General features: G+C 41.9%; 1 protein-coding gene across 1 annotated transcript in view; it reads left to right on the top strand.

Annotated features, from left to right (window-relative positions):
• LOC136652211 (rap guanine nucleotide exchange factor 5-like) overlaps positions 1 to 17868 on the top strand; it is a 63542-nt gene extending 45674 nt beyond the window's left edge. The window contains exons 3-8 of the mRNA XM_066629139.1: positions 7278 to 7328; positions 7632 to 7738; positions 11050 to 11171; positions 12799 to 12967; positions 15758 to 15824; positions 17797 to 17868. Of these exons, the coding sequence (XP_066485236.1) occupies positions 7278 to 7328; positions 7632 to 7738; positions 11050 to 11171; positions 12799 to 12967; positions 15758 to 15824; positions 17797 to 17868 (588 nt within the window). The remainder of the gene's footprint in view (positions 1 to 7277; positions 7329 to 7631; positions 7739 to 11049; positions 11172 to 12798; positions 12968 to 15757; positions 15825 to 17796) is intronic.
• Positions 17869 to 18669: the final 801 nt, after the last annotated feature.

Genomic DNA, 18669 nt, shown 5'->3' with positions numbered 1-18669 from the left:
ACTACTAGCACAATCCTGCTTATTTTCCTTGAGATTCAAAAACCAAAATCTAGTCAAGAGCCTTTTAACAATGTATGTATCTTGTGCCTTGAGTGCCTCTTCTTGTGAGAAAGGTGGGGAATAAATTGGTTAAATAAAGAAATAGTAAAAAAGAAAACACTGCCATTTGAAAGGCGAATTTGATTTAGCCAATTTTCATAGTAACAGTTTGTGGTCATTGTCTATTTTAAAGCTCACCATCTGCTACCATCATACATGGATGTCCAATTTAAATTTGACTTGTTGAAATGAGCGGCTAAGTTCTTTAGTATTAATATATTCAATTATAATGATATTTGCAGTTCACCCTGAAGAGAGTGTTGCCTAGTTAGAGAATAGAAAAAATATTGCTGCCAAGCTGGCTAACCCCATACATTATGAATTTTGAATACTGAATATTTAAAATAAACTATCGGCTATTCACATGGATGGACAAATGCAGACATCCCAAGTACCTTTTTGCATTTAAAAATCATGAAATGTGCCCAGTACTTATTCTTTTCATTTTCCTGTTTGTGTAGTTGATGTGATAGTACTGCTTCTAGTTGGATAAAAATGTGTTTAACAACATCTCACTATTTTTATATTGGGGATGTTCATAATAAATGAAAAACAAAGCAGGGAAATCTAGAAGCCAGACTTTCTTGTATTTTATGTGAACAACAGACTGGAACTTTGAGGTTACTGGAGAAACCCCAAACCATAGTTGACACCTTGGGAAATAAGAATGGTACCCTCACCTAGCTGGAACAGCCTGGAGATCAGGCAGGAGCATCTGATTCCTGACTCTGTTTTACATGAATACAAAAACCAAGGCTATCTCTTGTGGGAGTGTGGCAATGACATAAGTCTCTTGGCATGACAACCTAGTCAATGACCCTCAAATCCATTTTGAACATCTCTTTGGGCAGTAGTAAGTCCTTGCGGAGTTGCCTAAAGGCCAGTTTTTGTTATGCTGACAGACAACCTGTGAAGAAATCGGTAAGGAAAACTGATTAACTTGAAGGAAATACAAAAGGAATTCCCTTTACAGTAGCCAGGGTACCATAATATAAGTAGGAATGACACTGAAGAAACCGTAAATCTATGAGGATGGGAATGTGATGGTCAGCTGTTTTCTTTAAATTGAATAAATAAAATAATGCTGACATATCACACATTCATTCCAGTTTCTTCAAATTCATGATGTTGTTTCTCTAGTAACCCATGTTAATCATAAAACAAAACCTGATTGAAGAGAACAAAGGTTTGTGAATGATTATAAGCTGGTGAACAGATGCTGAGGTGATGGTTGTTACCTACCTACCAAACAACCAACCAGCATCTCATGGGACTCTTGAGTATAGAAAATATTTCTGTAAGAGATTTAAATGCTGCCTTTGATCCCAAACAATTTCACTTCTTTTGGTTGCTTTTTCTGTTGCACTGCATTATCTTAAATCTTGGTTTTCCCTTTTGTGAATGATTTAATTTCTATAAAATTTTGAACAGATATGAAGTGCTACAATTTTTGTGCATTGTGTTTTGTTGATGGAAAGGATTAGGACATGCTTAACGCACTAGTTTGTGACTGCCTTGACCACTAGCTTTCTCTGCCCTATGGTTATATCTGCAAACTTAAGAACATAAGAACAGCCCCACTGGATCAGGCCATAGGCCCATCTAGTCCAGCTTCCTGTATCTCACAGTGGCCCACCAAATGCCCCAGGGAGCACACCAGATAACAAGAGACCTCATCCTGGTGCCCTCCCCTACATCTGGCATTCTGACATAACCCATTTCTAAAATCAGGAGGTTGCGCATACACATCATGGCTTGTACCCCATAATGGATTTTTCCTCCAGAAACTTGTCCAATCCCCTTTTAAAGGCGTCTAGGCTAGACGCCAGCACCACATCCTGTGGCAAGGAGTTCCACAGACCGACCACACGCTGAGTAAAGAAATATTTTCTTTTGTCTGTCCTAACCCACCCAACACTCAATTTTAGTGGATGTCCCCTGGTTCTGGTATTATGTGAGAGTGTAAAGAGCATCTCCCTATAATCTCCCTATAAACTTAAACTGATTTTTCTATTGTAGCACCTTGTAATGTCCATGGCAGGTGGAGACCCCGCCCCTTGGGGTGTGACCGAGTGCGGGGGGGGGCTTACCCTGTTGATGCAAGTTGGTCGTCGGCGGAAAAAAGGGCGGGAGGCAGACACAGCTGTTTTGCACAGACGGTTTACTTGCGTCAACCTCTTGACATTCATGGGGCCTGTTACGGCACAGGCCCCTTAGTCTTATACAGACTCGTGCTGTCGGCGCACGATAGGCCCGTTCCCCCTGACCCCTTGCGGTTTCGGGCCGAGCTCTTTGGCTGGTGTCTGTAGGCCACGGGTATGGGTTCCCGATGGCCGCCGTGCTGCTGCCCTCAAGGGGGCCCCTGGTACCTCAGGGCTTGCCCCCCCAATTAGCTGGCCTCAAGTTGAGGTAATTGGCTCCAAGTCCTCAGGTCTGTAACTTCGCCTCTCCTGATGTCACCCCTGGGGCCCGGACAGGTCTAGGATCGGGCAGCTCCCAGCCCCCGGCCCCTCTCTCCAGGGCTGAGGTAAGCAAAGTTCCCTTTAGGGCCTGGATTGTCTGCATAAGGCCGGGGTTGCTACCCCCTCTGGCCTTCCCCTCGACCCTGCTCCCACCTGGAGAGAAGTGACCTCTCCCTAGGCTGCCCAGCCTCCTTATTAGGCCAGTCTTGGGCTGGGCCAACCCCACCCCTTCTGGCCACTTGTTTGCTTGCTGCTCCCAGGAGGCACTAGGCCCTACTCCCAGGGAGGTGTCCTGCCTGGGACCCCAGTCCTGAAGGTGCTTAGATCTTACTCCCGAGGAGGCCCCTACTCCTGAGGAGTTCCTGGCCACCTGGGCTGGACCCAGGTTACACACCTGCATTAGGAACTGTGTTTTTGTGTGTGGCTGGATTTTAAAAAACAATTTTTAGAATTATTTGGGGGAAGCTTTGACAATTGAACTAGCTCAATATTAGTTTTGTGTTATAGAGCTGCCTTAAAATAAATTTCATGTGATATGGTTCACTCATATCTACTGCTGGTGAGTGTGAATGCTACCATGACAGAGGTGTATTCAGGAATGAATATTTACCACATTAAATTCTTCTAAAAAGTTTTGGTGTTAGTGCTGCTGAAACAAATGAATCTGTTAATAAACAAATAAACTCTGGCATATTCAATTGTCTATTTTTAAAGCTTGCTCTGAAGGCATACCACAAGAAACACTCTGGCAGGGTGTCCATGAGCCAAGTACTCAAAAATTTTAAGTGGAACTTGCACCCATTGAGATACACTGGGCAGAAAACACCAAGGAAGAAGCTGTGCCTTAAGAAGTCAAATGATAGGTATACTGTATGTATAGTGTGAAACAATTTCTTTCCCCTTCATCCAAGGAGCTTGCTCTCCACTTTATACCACCGGTGTCCCTATGAGATGGGTTAGACTGACTGCCCAAGGTCACCCACTGAGCTTCATGGCAGAGTGGGCACTTTGAACTTGATCTTTGTGGTTCTAGTCTGACACTGCACCATGTTGGAATTAGTGTAACTCACTGTGGGCTGGATAGTACTGGATAGGGAGACACGGGAACCGTTTTCTCTTAGACTTGGAAAGTACTAAAAGTACCAAGTACTTGGTCTGTATTGAGCAATTGATTTATACAGAGAAAGGAATATTGTATTTTATGTTAAAGGAAATAGAGGAATTACCTTTCTGAACATGGCTGTAACACAAGAGGCATACAGGGAATGGATAAAAACCTGGTGAGAGGCCAAAACCAACTCATTGTTAAGGAGAGTGCTGATAGACTCAATAGAAGGTATTATAACGGGTGGCCAAACAACATCTCATGAGCTACTTTCAGCTCTTTGGCATATCAAGTGTGGCTCATGGAAATATGTTGGCTGATCTCCTTTTTGCACCACAATTAATATAAAAGGTAAATAAAATATTTTAAAGCTTTATAGTTACAAGGTATAAACTGACAGTCCACTGGATTAAAACTCAAGTTTAATGCTCATGGTGAGTAAATATATTTAGTAATTTAAATGCTTCTTAAATATTGGGTCTCTCAAACATCTCTTGTGGCTCTCAAGTACCTATTTTATGTGGATCTTACATGAAGCAAGTTTGGCCACCTCTGTATGATAACCTACTTTAGAGGAGGAACCTTAGTTCAATGATTGAGGAGTTATTTGGTGTTACCCCTATTGAGCATACATCCCTTTTCATTACATTGCCTTTAAGCCATTTTTGCCCAATGTTACATATACACAACAGGGATCAAATTTGTACACCTGTGGGCTGGGCAGAAATGGGTTAATCCAACTCATAACTATAGATGTTATCTTAATCTGTACATGTACTATCATTTGTTTACCTGGGTTTTTGGGGAACTACCGATTTTGTGTGGCCTGTAAAGGAAAAAATGACGATGCAGCTGTCACTACCCACTCTGCCAAAGATCTCCAGCAGCTCATGGATCGTTTTAGCAAGGCCTGCCAAGATTTTGGACTGACAATCAGCCTGAAGAAAACACAGGTCATGGTTCAGGATGTGGACTCACCTCCCTGCATTACAATCTCTGAGCATGAACTGGAGGTTGTCCATGACTTTGTGTACCTTGGCTCAACGATCTCCGACACTCATTCTCTCGATACCGAGCTAAACAAGCGCATCGGTAAAGCAGCTACCACGTTTTCCAGACTCACAAAGAGAGTCTGGTCCAACAAGAAGCTGACGGAACATAGCAAGATCCAGGTCTACAGAGCTTGCGTCCTGAGTACACTTCTGTACTGCAGCGAGTCATGGACTCTTCGCTCACAACAGGAGAGGAAACTGAGCGCTTTCCACATGCGCTGCCTCCGACGCATCCTCGGCATCACCTGGCAGGACAAAGTTCCAAACAACACAGTCCTGGAACGTGCTGGAATCCCTAGCATGTATGCACTGCTGAAACAGAGACGCCTGCGTTGGCTCGGTCATGTCGTGAGAATGGATGATGGCCGGATCCCAAAGGATCTCCTCTATGGAGAACTTGTGCAAGGAAAGCGCCCTTCAGGTAGACCACAGCTGCGATACAAGGACATCTGCAAGAGGGATATGAAGGCCTTAGGGATGGACCTCAACAAGTGGGAAACCCTGGCCTCTGAGCGGCCCGCTTGGAGGCAGGCTGTGCAGCATGGCCTTTCCCAGTTTGAAGAGACACTTTGCCAACAGTCTGAGGCTAAGAGGCAAAGAAGGAAGGCCCATAGCCAGGGAGACAGACCAGGGACAGACTGCACTTGCTCCCGGTGTGGAAGGGATTGTCACTCCCGGATTGGCCTTTTCAGCCACACTAGACGCTGTGCCAGAACCACCTTTCAGAGCGCGATACCATAGTCTTTCGAGACTGAAGGTTGCCAATACAAAAGGAAAAAAAGAAATATGTGGCTCTTCAGTTGATGAAACACACATTGAGGTTTGGAAACAGAGGCAGCTAGAGGAATCGTTAATGATATGCATGCCAGACAGCATCAGTGGGCTATGAAACAGTGTGACACTTGGTATGATATATATTTAAAGAAGGGGAGAGAAAATGGATCTAAGAATGTTATGTTCACTTCTGTGCTGTGCTGTGCTGCCTTTTGTCTTCTGTGAAACTTAAAAATTCTGATGATGCTATAGCAGGCTTTAAAAGACCATATTTTGCACTGTACTGTTGGCAACCTTCAGTCTCGAAAGACTATGGTATCACGCTCTGAATGGTGGTTCTGGAACAGCGTCTAGTGTGGCTGAAAAGGCCAATTCGGGAGTGACAATTCCTTCCACACTGGGAGCAAGTGCAGTCTGTCCCTGGTCTGTCTCCCTGGCTATGGGCCTTCCTTCTTTGCCTCGGCCAAGTGTCTCTTCAAACTGGGAAAGGCCATGCTGCACAGCCTGCCTCCAAGTGGGCCGCTCAGAGGCCAGGGTTTCCCACTTGTTGAGGTCCACTCCTAAGGCCTTCAGATCCCTCTTGCAGATGTCCTTGTATCGCAGCTGTGGTCTACCTGTAGGGCGCTTTCCTTGCATGAGTTCTCCATAGAGGAGATCCTTTGGGATCCGGCCATCATCCATTCTCACGACATGACCGAGCCAACGCAGGCGTCTCTGTTTCAGCAGTGCATACATGCTAGGGATTCCAGCACGTTCCAGGACACTGTTGTTTGGAACTTTGTCCTGCCAGGTGATGCTGAGAATGCGTTGGAGGCAGTGCATGTGGAAAGCGTTCAGTTTCCTCTCCTGTTGTGAGTGGAGAGTCCATGACTCGCTGCAGTACAGAAGTGTACTCAGGACGCAAGCTCTGTAGACCTGGATCTTGCTATGTTCCGTCAGCTTCTTGTTGGACCAGACTCTCTTTGTGAGTCTGGAAAACGTGGTAGCTGCTTTACCGATGCGTTTGTTTAGCTCGGTATCGAGAGAGAGAGTGTCGGAGATTGTTGAGCCAAGGTACACAAAGGGATATTGGGGATCGAGGACCATATTTTACAGCTCACATAGGAAAAACCATTCTTCATACATATGGATCAAATCAATTATTTCAAAATTCCTTAAGCTTTGTTAGAATTGCTTGTGAGTTCCCCTCACCAAAGATTGGTACTTATGTCTACAATTTTCACTGATGCGTCATAACTGACTTTGAACCCATGTCTACTCAGAAGTAAGTCCCCTTATAGTCAATAGGACTTACTCCTAGGGAAGCGTGGATAGGATTTTAGTGTGGATTCTTCTACCAGTATACAATGAGTTCAGCAATATGTTTGTTTCAACTTTCTCCCTATTTTAATATAGGAATATTTTACCAAGGCAAGTGGTTAACAATGGGTGCATTAGGATCCATTTCCTTTTGGAAAGGGGACATGACATCCCATAAACAGCATTCTGAGAACTTGGCAGAGGGGCTGACAGGAGATGGGGAACTGTGGACTCCTGTGTGCATGTCAAAGGGAATAAATCATGGTCCTCTTTACATTTTTTTTAAAGACAGAAACCCAATACTTTATAGGGGAAGCATGGAAGTAAAGATTCAGAAGTGCAAGATTTTTAATTTTCTTAGTAATTTGCAACTGTAATGGTTTTTGAAATTTCTGTTTTGTGTTTCCCGTATGTGGACAGCTTTGTTATGCTTGTACATTTACTTATAATTTACTGTATAGTGATTGCAATATTTTTCTTTTACAGATTATAACCAGGAGGATTTCAAATCCTTATCTAGAAAATCCTTCCAGCAAGGTATTTTATAAGTGTCATTTAACAAAGCCTCTAACTTTTGTTTGTTACATCTTCGTTCTTTTAAATTATTTCATTGATACTGTCTGAAGAGAAGCACTTTTGTATATCTTTGTACTAAAGCTATGTGGGTCAAAATTTTCTAACACATTTTGGGATAGCCATAAAGGAACTCTATGTGCAAAATGCTCAGTGAAATTGTCTTTCTACTTGTTGACTGTGTTCTGTAACTTTTATGTATGTTTAATACTATAACTGTGTATGTCTGAATAATTTATTTTATGCACAATTTGTCTTTTTGTTTAGATTTATGGAGAGGGTGCCACATGTGCTGGGAGAGCTCTCAGAAATGTTTTTGTTCTACAAGCTTCTGATCTGATGAAAGACAGAATGTCTTTGATGGGACTTTGCAGGTAACATTTAGCAAAATATGGCATTCTCTTTGTAGTTTTTCCACTGGCACCACCCCAATCACAGTTCACCCTGCTTTGTGTTTTGTACCTGTGGTTTTTGTTCTGTAGCAAGGATAGGCAGACTATTCCTCCTTATCCAAGCATAGTCCCAGATTGCTTTTTGCGGGTCAGTGTTTCTTTTCTCATGCCAGTGACCTGATGGAAGTATCTATATGAACAAAACTATCCATTTGATCATAACATATGCACTTTAGTGATTCAAAGTGGGAGCCATATTGAGGAATTGCTAGAACATTGCAAACCTATTTGTATGGACTAGGACGTCCCACTGTATTCAGTGGGACATACGCCCAGGTAAGCACATATAGGATTGCAACCCTAGACTGCAGTCCTATACAGTAGATACTAATGTGGCAGTAAATCCCACTGAACTCATTTTTAGAAGTACTTGTGTTAAAAATGTATAAAAACTGCTGCCCGTTTAAACTGGGGTACCTTCTTAGTTGCTCAAAATGTTTTAAATTGATTGATCAACCTGATTAATTAGCTTAATCTTGCAACCTATCTGTAGACTGAAATCCTATACACACTAATGTGGCAGTAAGTCCCACTGAACCCGTCAGGACTTGCTTCTAAACAAATATGTATAGGATTGCATTGTAAGTCTGTGATGGAGTTGTAGAATATCTTCCACTCTTTGTTGCAGTATTATATAAAGAATCATGATCTAAATAATCATAGGAACTTTTTTCTGGAAGTGGCTATCTGTCAAATCAATAACAAAACAGTATTTTTGTTAGAGAATTTTTGGTAAAAGGTTACCTCATTTGCATTTGTGTCTGCAAAGGTATATTGGGGTTTTTTTTGCTGAACATATGACTGTTTCTTTTAAAGTTCACTTCTAGTGTTGTCACTTTTCAGATATGGAAATAACTCTAGAAATGCTGCTTTGTTAGGACTTGTGTTGTCACTCAAATCTTAATTGGCTGCTTTGTCTGTTTGTTCGCATACCTTTGCATTTGAAAGAAAGTAATAGTCCTAAGGGAAAAAAGCATACTTTAGTTTTTAGATGATATACATACATACATTATGGCAGGCATTGCATACCCTTTTTGTCACAATCATTTTTGTGTTTACCACTTGTCATTTTTAGAAGTACTTGTATTAAAAATAATGTATAAAAACTGTTGCCTAGTTAAGCTAGGGTACCTTCTTAGTTGCTCAAAATGTTTTAAATTGATTGATCAACCTGATTGATTAGCTAAATCTTGCAGCCGATCTTATGACCTGTAGTCTGGGCAACTAAATCCTATCTGATCTTGTTGGTGTAGGAATTGCCATGTGGTGAATACAGAATTTAGCTTATTCTGTTTTCTGAAGAGGACTCATTTTATATAAAGGGGTTCTCTGTCAATACATGGAAACTTCAAATATCCATGTTAGCATCTTCAGATGAAAACATGGTCATATGAAACTGCCCTCAGGGAGGCAGTGTAACAGTATTTGTAGCTTAACTAGTGGTGCTTCCTTTCTGGTACAAATGCTGTCAGTGAAATTCTCTTGATGCATAGTATTTGATATAGATTCTTTAGTGTATAGTACATAGTTTGGAGTTGGGTTTTTGTTTATGAAAAACACTACTTATTTATATCCCATTTTCCCTCTGCTCTTTGGGAGATGCTGAAAGTAGTTTGCAACAAAATTTAAAAACAAAAAGAAAAAAATTATAATGAGCATAGCCAAGAGCAATAAAAAGACAGGCAGCAATAAGATGAAACAAGGTAGCACAACCTAACCCCTAAGGCCAAAGAAAGTAAATGTGTTTTTAGCTGCTGTCAGAAAGTGTGCAGTGAGAGAGAACCAACTTGATCTCTTGTAATAGGGCATTCCGCATACAGGGTGGCATCACAAGGTAATCCTTCCTGGATTACTGCCAACTGAACCACTGGCAGGGGAATCCTAGAAAACGGCTTCTTAGCTGACCTGGGGAGGTGGGTCACTTCATAAGAGATGAAGCAATCCTTAAGATGCCTTGATCCTAAGTTAGTTAGGGCTTTAAATGTAACTTTTCTCATGCTTGCGAGTGCATGTAAGCATCTGTGCTAATAAGAGGAGTGGGGCTGAATATGATGAAGATGGGAAAAGCTAAATAGATGGAAGAAGATTAAAGAAATCTCTAGTGAATAAGTCAAATTACCTTTGTAGACCAGTCTGGAAATGCCAATTTCTAAATGTGGACTAAGGAAATGACTTGCTGGTTCTTGAGAAAATGAGGAAGTGATAGCAAGGATCTTTTGCAGGATGAGGAAGGAAATGAAGGGCTCTGTGCAAGCTGTTGAACTGAAGGCTTAATTGAGACATTTCAAATGCAAATGTTGGATTTCATTGGGAGATGCTAGGAAGGTGAATACCCTTGCTCCTTTCCCTTCATGTGTTGCTTTAGATAATCCCATGCTGCCTTCTCCTACTGGCCCTGTCACTATACCAAGACACTGAAGCACCATCTTGTCACCTTTAATCTGACCTATCCTAACATTTCACAGAGTAGTTTGTGAGAAATAAAATGGAATAACTCCACAGAAGCCATTTTGGAGGAAAGGTGTTGTGTACATTTTCATAACAATTAAATGAGGGATCCTGTTAAGGATGCATAAGGCACAGATTTAAGTTTGGTCCGTGACTGACATTTAAGATGTACTACAGTACATCTTCAATGCTATAGTTGCATATTATATCTACAGTCTTCAAGAATTTCTTCCACTTCATAGCTGAAGTTGTGACAAAAAGATTGCGAACCCAATCCTATGTTCCCACTTCACCCCCTCCTGCTGGTGCAGCCATGCCAGAAAGGAGTATGCTGTATCCAGTGAGGTGGTAGTGGATAAACCTCCATAAACTTCCTGCTTTGCAATGGGTCTTCTCAGACCTGCAGCAGCTCTATATCTAGTGCGAGTCTGAGGAGAAGAAAGGTGTGGGGAGGCTGCCAAAAGAGAGGATAGGATCCAGCATGTGCCATTTACCCCCTCTGCTGCCTTACCTGCTCCAGCAGCTGCAGGAAGTTCCAACAACGGATGGGGAGCACTGCCATCTCTTGCAGGAACACTCCCAAAATGCCTGCCAACAGGGCGCTCTGATATTGCAAAGAGCTATAATTTTTGTGTTATGTTTAGAGATTATTCTTGGGGTCTGCAGCATGCAGTAGGATCCTGTTCAGGTTTGTTCAGACATAAAGCCCATAAATGCAGTGAGATTTACTGCTGTGTGAATTAGTTTAGGATTGCCATCTCAACCTTTTTTGTTCCTTCTTTTAGGAGAAGCTGCATTGGATCTGAACTTGTAGACTGGCTTTTAAAGCACTGTCCTTTCATTCAAAGCAGAGCTACAGCGACTGGTGTCTGGCAGCTCCTGCTGAATATGGGAATTGTGTTATCAGGTCAGTTTTATGAAAGCAAGTACAACATGTTATAGGAAGCGATGCAATTTCCCTTGCTGTCCTGTTCATTCTCTGCCGTTAGATTTATTGTGTTTGCAAAGGAACAGAGAAAAACAGGCATCTATTGTTCTGAAGGTTGACTCCTTGTATACTGCTTTAAGTGTGTATTCAACTTTCACATGTGATTATTCATATCCTGAATAATTATGGTGGGTGAGGCAATCTTCTGAGCACCTTTTCTTGGTTGATAGGTAGAGTCCATTGCAAGAGGAACATGATAGGGAAAGGCTTTTCCTTGGCTCTGAGGTTGGCCTTGCCTAGTTAGCAGAGTTCTGGCATAGCTTGGACACTGAACACATAGCAGTGTTCTGTGTCCAAGCTGTTGCAACACAGTTGAGATTTTTTTCAGCCTTTATGTCATGCATCCCCACATATTCTCCTTTTATTCTCTGATGGGGGGGCAGGGCTCCTGGCCACCTATTGGATCCCAACCAGTCCAATGGAGAGATTACTGGGGCCCCACTTGCCTAGATCAAGGATGTCCGACATAAGACCCACAGACTGGATATGGCCCACGGAAGTTCTTTATCTGGCTCCCCCCCCCATGATAATTGGGCTCTCCCACCACTGCTTTCAGCTGCTGAGCTCTGAAGTTGATGCCTCAGCAGAAGTGGTGCTGCTTAAAGGGCAACTCACTTGATAATTGGGCTTTCTCATATCTTCTAAATATGATCAAGATATATTTGTAGCATGTAACTGTTTGGAAAAGCAATTTGTTAAGGCTGCTTTGATGGCAAGCATTTGTGTGAAGTTGTTCCCTGTGTCCTTCCAACTGTGCCAAACCAGGCTCCAAATTTTTTAGTAATGATTTTTATTGCCATTGTTGAAGTCACAGAATGCAGTTCATGCTTTTTCTAGCTGCTGTAATCATGAAAGTAACTTCTTCAGGTTGTATCTGTGTTTGGCCCAGTTTGCAGCATAGTTTATCTGAGGTCAGAACATTGAACTGACCTTGCAAAGAAAAGAAGTGCTTTGTTTGCATTTGTGAACTGGCCATTAATTAAAGATTGGAACTGAGTTACTATGTGAATGTCCAAGCTCTCAGCTAGCACTTAGCTTGCACTTTTGGTTTTGTGGTAAGCTGTTAAACTTTCTATGATCTAACAGTGCCTTATTGGAAGTCTGACTACTCTAAAGTCTGACAGTACTGGCTAACTCAGAATTGTTTAGAATAAAGCAGCCATTTTCAACCACTGTGCTGCGGTGCACTGATGTGCCGCAAATGGTCTGCAGGTGTGCTGCTGGAGTTTGAGGGAGGGTCATTTATTAATGGGACCAGTTGGAGATGTGAGCCCCCCACCAAAAGCATGGTGTGCCTTGTCAAAAGTCAAAAAACTGCTGGTGTTCTTTGACCATTTTTGTACTTGTCAGTGTGCCATGAGACAAAAAACGTTGAAAATCACTGGTCTAGAGACTTGGCAGCTATCCAGGGTTTTAGATGAAAGTATTTCCCTGTCCAATGTGGAGAATAACAGGGACTGAATCTTCTGTATGAAAAAATATGCTCTACCACTAAAGGTACAACCTCATCCCCTGAAGTTTCATTCACTTTTTTCTCTTTAAGCAGTGGACAGACAGATCTATTTTCAAGATAAATATATTTTCTACCAGTTCTCCACTGATGAATGTACATATCTTTTCTGTGAATACGAAGGAGACAAAAGATGGAAAAATGGCGTGAAACTCTTACTGCAATTAGTGCCCACTATTCCTCCTAGGATTAATGTATACAATCGGTAAGTATATCCTCCCAGAATTATTCTAGCAGAGTGCTCTGCAGATGACTGGATTATATATACGCTGTACCAACTGTTCTTTCCTTCTATTTTATCCCATGAAAAGATTATTGATGGTATGAGTGGTTTCTGCAGTGGAACAGATTGCCAGGAGGTGGTGGACTCTCCCTCACTAGAGATATTCGAGCAGAGGCTCAACAAGCACCTGTTGGAGATGCTCTAAGAGGATTTCCTGCCTAAGGAAGGGGGTTGGACTAGATGACCTATTAGGCCCCTTCCAACTCTATGATTCTAAGTAGGTTACAGTCTATGAAAGCTCATGCTATAGTATACCAGTTACTCTCTGAAGTGTTGCAGTGCTTCTTTTTGTCTTGGAAATGCAAACTGGGCTAAAAATATAAAGCGTTTCCTTATCTGTAGGGAGCAATAATGTAGGATGTACAGTAGCCTCCCCTGCAACCACAGTTCCCATATCTGCGGTTCAAGTTGCACAAATGACTTATCTTTATCTGATTGCAGCCCTCTGTGCTATCTGCAAATGTTAACAGGAAGTGAGTTGGCGGGCTTCCTGTTATCTCAGTGCTGTCTGCAAATGCTAGTGACAAGAGAGCTGCAATTGGAAATAAGTCATTTGTGTGATGAGGGGGAATTTGTGAACTGCTTTTTGTAGGGCTCACTGCTATCAGTGGTTTGGGATATCTGCGGTGGCAGCTGGAGTCTATCCCCCATGGATATGGTAGAGGACATGCCTGTATTCCTCCTATCAGACTAGGCATATGCTATTGGGTGATTTCATGAGAACTAATTAAATATTGGAAAGGGTTGAGGTGACCCTTTTCCCTAATGGTGTTTCTGGGAACAGACTCCAACAAATGCTATAACAAGTCTTATATTTTTAAAAGCACTTATGGGGAAGTTCAAGTGAATTCGGTGAATTCTTTCAAATCTATTCAATTACTCAGTCACATTTTGCACATTTAAAATCTTTATTATAATGCATGGAAGGCCTAGCTAGACATGAAAGGGTCAGCCATACTGTTCACATATAAAGTGGAGTAATAGGTTTAATTTATGCCATGAAATTGTGGAGGTAATTATGGCTGCCCCTTTCTAGATTGGTGAACAGACATTTAGAGATGATGGTGAAGTCTTTGGTATTGTTGGACTTAATGGGAGATCTTGGAATGTTCCTAAATTTTTCAACAGGCAACTTAGAGTGTGTGCAGGCAGTCTTATATGAGAGAATTAAGAGATCAGTTAAGCTGGATTGAAAATCTTGCCTGAGTAGAGGCTAATCACATCCTTTTCGTATGCTCTAGAGCAGTGTTTCTCAAACTGTGGGTCGGGACCCACTGGGTGGGTTGCAAGCCAGTTTCAGGTGGGTCCCCATTCATTTCAGTATTTTTAATGTATTAGACTGGTATGTGAATCATTTGGGGAAATGTTACAGATCTGTACTTTTAGCAGGCAACTCTGTATATGCTTTTAACAATGATAGTTAATGGAACTTACTCCTGGGTAAGCATGGGTAGGATTGCAGCCTAGGTTTGTTAAAACTCTTCCTCTTCCTCTTCCTGATGTGATATTCTAAGAAGTGGGTCTCGATGCTAAAAGTTTGAGACCCACTGCTCTAGAGGAGGCTGAGGATGGCTTATCTCTGCCCTCAGCTTTTACTTGGCAGCCACTAGAAGAAACAGAGGAGGTGGTTATGCTGGACTTGCTGGAGGGAAGCAAATGAATATCATGGGGAGAAGGTTGCTTACCTCTTTCATATAAAGAGTCCAGCATAGCTGCCACTTCCATTAGTGGCTATCAGAGAATGCTGGGAATGGATCATTCCCTTCAACATCCACAAGAGGAAGTGGTAGCAGCAGAACTTTTTGGGGGGAGGGGGGAGCAACATAATTGGGAGATGGGACAAGGTGATTGTTCATCATGGACTGTCCAGGGCCTGGAAGGGTGGAAATGGGCAGAAAAAATGGAGAGTCAAGAATGGCAGAAACCAGTTAAGCTTCTGTATGCAGAAAAGCTCATTCAGAGTTTAAGAAAAGAAGAAACTACACCTTTGCATCTTCTTATGACATACCTAAGACAGCATACATATGCAAAGCACACCATTTCATGCAAATATACAGGGCCATGGAGCTTTACCTGCTTTTGAGCTGAAAACCCCTAAGGAAAGAGTGAGATCAAAAAATAATCAAATAAAGGACAGGAATGGTTTCATTCAACTAACCAGATCCACCATGGAAAGAGGCTATTAAGGCAAAGCCAGTGCAAGCCTGGGTTGCTCCAGCTAAGTTCCATCTATGGACTATGCGAGGCTTGAAACGTGAGGGCATATTCTGGTTCAACTGAGACTTTGCCTCCTTTCCTTGGCTACATATCTCAGATAGGCCATCACGGTCCCTTTATGCCCTTCATTGCTCTTAATATAAAAGAATTTAATTTTAGTTCAGTTCCTCAAGTGAGGCTGTAGGCCAGTCTCTGCATTTGCTGTTGAAAAGAAAGTTGTGTAACCATAGAATTGCACCTTTTGATTTCAGTGCAGGCTTCCTTAACTGAGGGATGCTTGAATAAGAAAATACCCTCTGATGGAATTTTTTTTTTAAAGAAACACTTCAAAAGCTATATTGTGTCATGTAAGCCTCGGGTACAAAACACTGGTCTATGCACCCTGACTTGTCTGTGTCTTTTTAAAAGTGCATCATAGAGCAATTTCTATTCCCCATCCTCAGGTGCACTTATGTACTTTTTTGTGCATAATGTTTCATCTCGCTCTTTTAAAAGGAACGCTCAAAAAATAGAAGACACAACTGAAACCAATGCTGAAATTCTTGCCCGTCTCACTTCTGCGGTAAGGCTTTCAGAAAATCTTTCATGATCCTATTAAAAAATTTCTTGTGTGGTGTGTTGTGGTGTGTTGTGTTGTGTTGTGTTGTGTTCTTATTTACTTACAATGGGTCCTCATCCACGGGTTCGGCACCCAAGAATTTGACTCAAAGTGGGTGCTGACCTGCACTGGAGGGCCTCACTTGATCTCCTGAACGCAACTAGAAGTGCCTTCTGGTCGTATCTGTGAGGTGCGCGGGAGGCTGTGTGCAGCCTCTGCAGGCCTCAGAAAGCATCCCAGAGGGGTCCAGAAGGCACTTCCAGTTTTCAGCAAAAATTGGAAGTGCCTTCTCGAGGTCTTCTGATGTTCAGGGAAGCATTGTGTGACCTCCTCGCTCCTCAGAAGGCCTCCCAGAGACTTCTGAGAGGCACACTTGGTTTGATGAAAACCTAGAAATTGTGTGCGAGGAAGTTGTGTGTGGCCTCCTTGTGCTTCAGAACCCCTCTGGATGTGACCAGAAAGCAATTCTGGTCATGTTTGGAGGTCCTCTATAGGCCCCCCCATGAATTTAAATACCTGCAAATTTTGGTATTTGCAGGGGGAGCCTGGAACGGATCCGTGTAGATACTGAGCACCAACTGTACTGCTGTTGGAATTTGTTATCAAATGAGATGCTATGTTGGCAATGAAATGTCTTGCTTCTGGCAGTAAGACAATGGGCGCAGTCCTAACCAACTTTCCAGCACTGGCATAGCTATGCCAGTGGGGCATGTGCTGCATCCTGCAGTTGGGGGAGTAGTCATGGAGACCTCCTCAAGGTAAGGCAATGTTTGTTCCCTTATCTCGGAGTTGCATTGCCCTTATGCCAATGCTGAAAAATTGGTTAGAATTGCAGCCAATGTCTCTTAAGTGGGTTTTTGAATAGACAAGGGAATTTAATTTGCCTACATGCCCACATGCACTTAGGGATCCTTTTCTAACTTTATAAAGTCTACGTAATTTCTTGAACAGACATTTAGTGGTTGATTTCTGTAGTGCCTCCAGATACTGACCCCTGATAAATGTATATATTGAAGTGTTTGGTTTGGATAACTCTGATTGCTTGGTGTAAGCAGCCCTGTTGAATATTAAAATAAATAGAAATAAAATTAATTGGCGTTATGGAGTCTTATGTGTGTTTCCTACAGCACGCATTTATAGGCTACAATAAATGATCTGAGAGTTATGCTGAAGAAATCTTTATGCCAGCAGTGGTGTGTAAACAGCTGAGCATGTGTGGAGATGAAGGTGTAACTCCGAGTAGAACCTAGCTGTGATGGAGAGCTGGGGCAGGTGTGCAGGAGGGATCAGTTGAGAGGCAAAATACATTGCGGGTCTAGAAGTCCAGAATGTGGGTACAGAAGTCCAGAATAGAAGAGCTCTAGAATGTGGGTAAAAGGTAGTAGCTTGAAGGGAGCCAAGGAAGCTATTAAACTTAGAAGAGCAGAATGCCTAGAGGAGGGAGGTCAAAGAGGAACCAATCCTACTTTGAGGAGAAGGTAATGGAGCCACACTAGGATCTGGTAAGACTAGACTTCTTTTTTAAAAATGATTTACGAGGGTCACCCTTGAACACGACCCTCAGTTCCATGTTTGAACTGATGCTGAGAGTGGTTGAGGCTGTTGCATTGTTTCTGCAAGATGTGTCAGTTTATGAAATATTTAAGGTTTTTCTTTACTTGGATATGAAAGTAGGAATCTAAACACCATACAAAATTTTCACAAGATGAACATAGGGCTGTCTTTATCAGCACTGAAATGCATGCAACAGGATTATCTGCCAAGTCAAACAGTATAACAATAATCAGCGCATAAAATATTCATGAACTAAAGCCAAGGTTAATGAAGAGCTAATTATGCATGCATGTGTGATGCGGCTTCATTGTCACATGGCACAGTGCTTTATAGCACCAGTTTAGCATATTTTCTTGGCCTTTTCCCTGCTTGCTTCCCATAGGGGTTCAGTGCTTATCCTGTTGCTTTTGGAAGATATTCTCAGAAAAAAGTAGCAGTACAGGTTTCTGGATGAATCAGGCTTGGAACCTGTTGGTAAAGGAAATGCACACTTGTTTGAAACAATGGAAGGGCAAAGGGACTTCTGGTGCAGTGTTGAATGGTGCAGTCTGCAGGAAACAACTGCAAAGGATCAGTTTTTGTTCAGCAGTGTTATATTTTAGTCATTAAAAATTATACTTAGTGATATGCTTTTCACATGAGAGTTCTTTGCTAACATAGTAAGCTCTCTTTAAATATGATATTCCTGATGGGATTAAATTTTGCATAAAGGAGATGATATGCAAATATGTGTGAATGCTGTAATGGTTATATTTACTCAGGCTAGCTTTCTGTTGGTAGAGATTCTGATGTAATATGTTAATTTCCTTTTATTCTATACAAATTTTAAACAGTTTTTATTTTATATTTGCTTGCAAAAAATGTGTGTATATGTGAAAGGAACATCACCACCTTGGTGTATTTTAGCTGACATTGAAATATGGTTAGCAAAAATGCCTTGATTCATCTGCTCCAGGCACATGGCATGATAATTAAGAACCTAATGGATATAATTGTTTAGATAAAAACTATTATCTGAAATTGGGTATCATTTAGATGACATATTTACTTTTTCATGGAAAACATGCATGTCATAATGATGATGCTTGATGGGCAGAGATGAACTGATGAAAATACTTATTTTAAATTTGGATTCACACTGGCTATGAGACATTAAATATTCGAGTTCTGTCAATAAGGCAGTGGCCTGGAGCTTATCTGGCAGAAGAGAATTTGTGCACAGGGTGGATAAATGTAAGCCACAAATTTTACCTAT

The sequence above is a fragment of the Tiliqua scincoides genome, chromosome 5, assembly GCF_035046505.1.
Source record: "Tiliqua scincoides isolate rTilSci1 chromosome 5, rTilSci1.hap2, whole genome shotgun sequence".
Classification (NCBI taxonomy): domain Eukaryota; kingdom Metazoa; phylum Chordata; class Lepidosauria; order Squamata; family Scincidae; genus Tiliqua; species Tiliqua scincoides.
Note: the sequence above shows the minus strand (reverse complement) of the source record. Positions and strands in the feature narration are given on the sequence as shown.